This window comes from Penaeus monodon, chromosome 22, assembly GCF_015228065.2.
Source record: "Penaeus monodon isolate SGIC_2016 chromosome 22, NSTDA_Pmon_1, whole genome shotgun sequence".
Classification (NCBI taxonomy): domain Eukaryota; kingdom Metazoa; phylum Arthropoda; class Malacostraca; order Decapoda; family Penaeidae; genus Penaeus; species Penaeus monodon.
In genome coordinates, this window is record NC_051407.1 from 6,646,936 (window position 1) to 6,648,362 (window position 1,427).

The 1,427-nt window shown below is 44.7% G+C and overlaps 1 protein-coding gene across 1 annotated transcript in view; it reads left to right on the plus strand.

Moving 5' to 3' along the window:
* Positions 1 to 1,208, plus strand: part of LOC119587214 — a 5,035-nt gene extending 3,827 nt beyond the window's left edge. Inside the window, exon 2 of the mRNA XM_037935975.1 lies at positions 340 to 1,208. Within this exon, the coding sequence (XP_037791903.1) occupies positions 340 to 1,173 (834 nt within the window). The 3' untranslated portion in view covers positions 1,174 to 1,208. The remainder of the gene's footprint in view (positions 1 to 339) is intronic.
* The last annotated feature ends 219 nt before the right edge of the window (positions 1,209 to 1,427 follow it).

The following is a 1,427-nucleotide window of genomic DNA, read 5'->3' on the forward strand; positions in this document are numbered from 1 at the left end:
GCACATCATATCCTGCTGATATACTCATTATCTTTAGGGATTGGCCAACTATCTTTTCTTTCCTTGCCCGTGTATGGTAACCGGAATTTATTCATTGCAGAAGAAAGGAAAGACCTTGCTTAGACTAATATGTAGAGTGGAGGAGGAGCAACAGTAATTGGTGTAGAATATATACAATGTATGGCCTGAACTGGACACAAGTCATCGCCTGCCAACATGAAGCTCCTGGTGTATATTACTTTTGTAGTATTACGTAGTATTCAAACAAGAAAATCTTTGTTGCAGTGTAGTAATATCACATGTGTATGGTTGTAGAGTAATGCCTGTTTTGTTTTATAGGTCTCAGTGTTCGTGGCTGCCGTGTCTGCTGCCCCATTGGGCTACGATCTGCGACCACCCTCTGGCCCATACTTTCATAATGTTTTTTGCGCTCACGGACAAGTGCGACACGTGGACGGTAGATGTATCACCCCTCAAGTGTATACACGGGCATTTCTCTACGATGCTCCAAGAAGATTTAATTATTTTAGGCGGCCACATTACATCCCGCAACCTAAAGTGGAACGCAATGTCGTTTTCGTGAGGCTGCCCGAAGATGACCAGGGACCTGATCCGATCATCGTACCTCCTCCTCAGCAGCAACAGGTCGTGTACGTCCTCAACAAGCAAACGGAGCAGGACCAGAGAGTGATCGAAGTGCCAGCACCGCCGCCGACGGAGCCTGAAGTGGTGTTCGTAAACTATGAAGATGGCGAGAACCCGATCCTTCCCTCCGGGGAAGACCTCCACTCGGCTCTGACTACAGCTTCTCATGGCGTCGGTCACACTGTAGAAAGTGGAGGAATCGGAGGTGGAATCAGTGGTATCGGTAGTGGAATCGGACACTCCACTGGGCACAGTTTCGCACAAAACGCTGGTCCTGATTTCGGAGGCATCGATATCAAAACCCACAATCTTCCCACAAGTGATTACTCTGCTCCTACAAGTCCTCACTCTACCCATACAAACTATCACTCTACTCACACAAGCCATTTTTCTAGCCCAGTAAGTCACTATACTACTCCCAGAAGCCAATACTCAACTCTTGCAACCCACTATAGTACTCCCAGTAGCCAGTACTCAACCCCAGGAAGTCATTACACTACTCATTCTAATCTCTACACCACTCCATAGAGATGGTTCTTTCAGCAGATGACACAATGGTAAGATTTTGCAGGATTCTAGATATGTACATTGGCATGCATCATACCTGTAGATTTTACGTTCACATATACGAAAACTTGTATCGATGTTTTTACAGAATCGAATAAAGTTTCAGTTTACATTTTTCCTCTACTTTAGCTATTTCCTCTATCTGATCCATAAGGTAATAGAGTAGCATGCATGATATGCTCTATAAATACAACCATTCAGTTGAAACTTGTTGT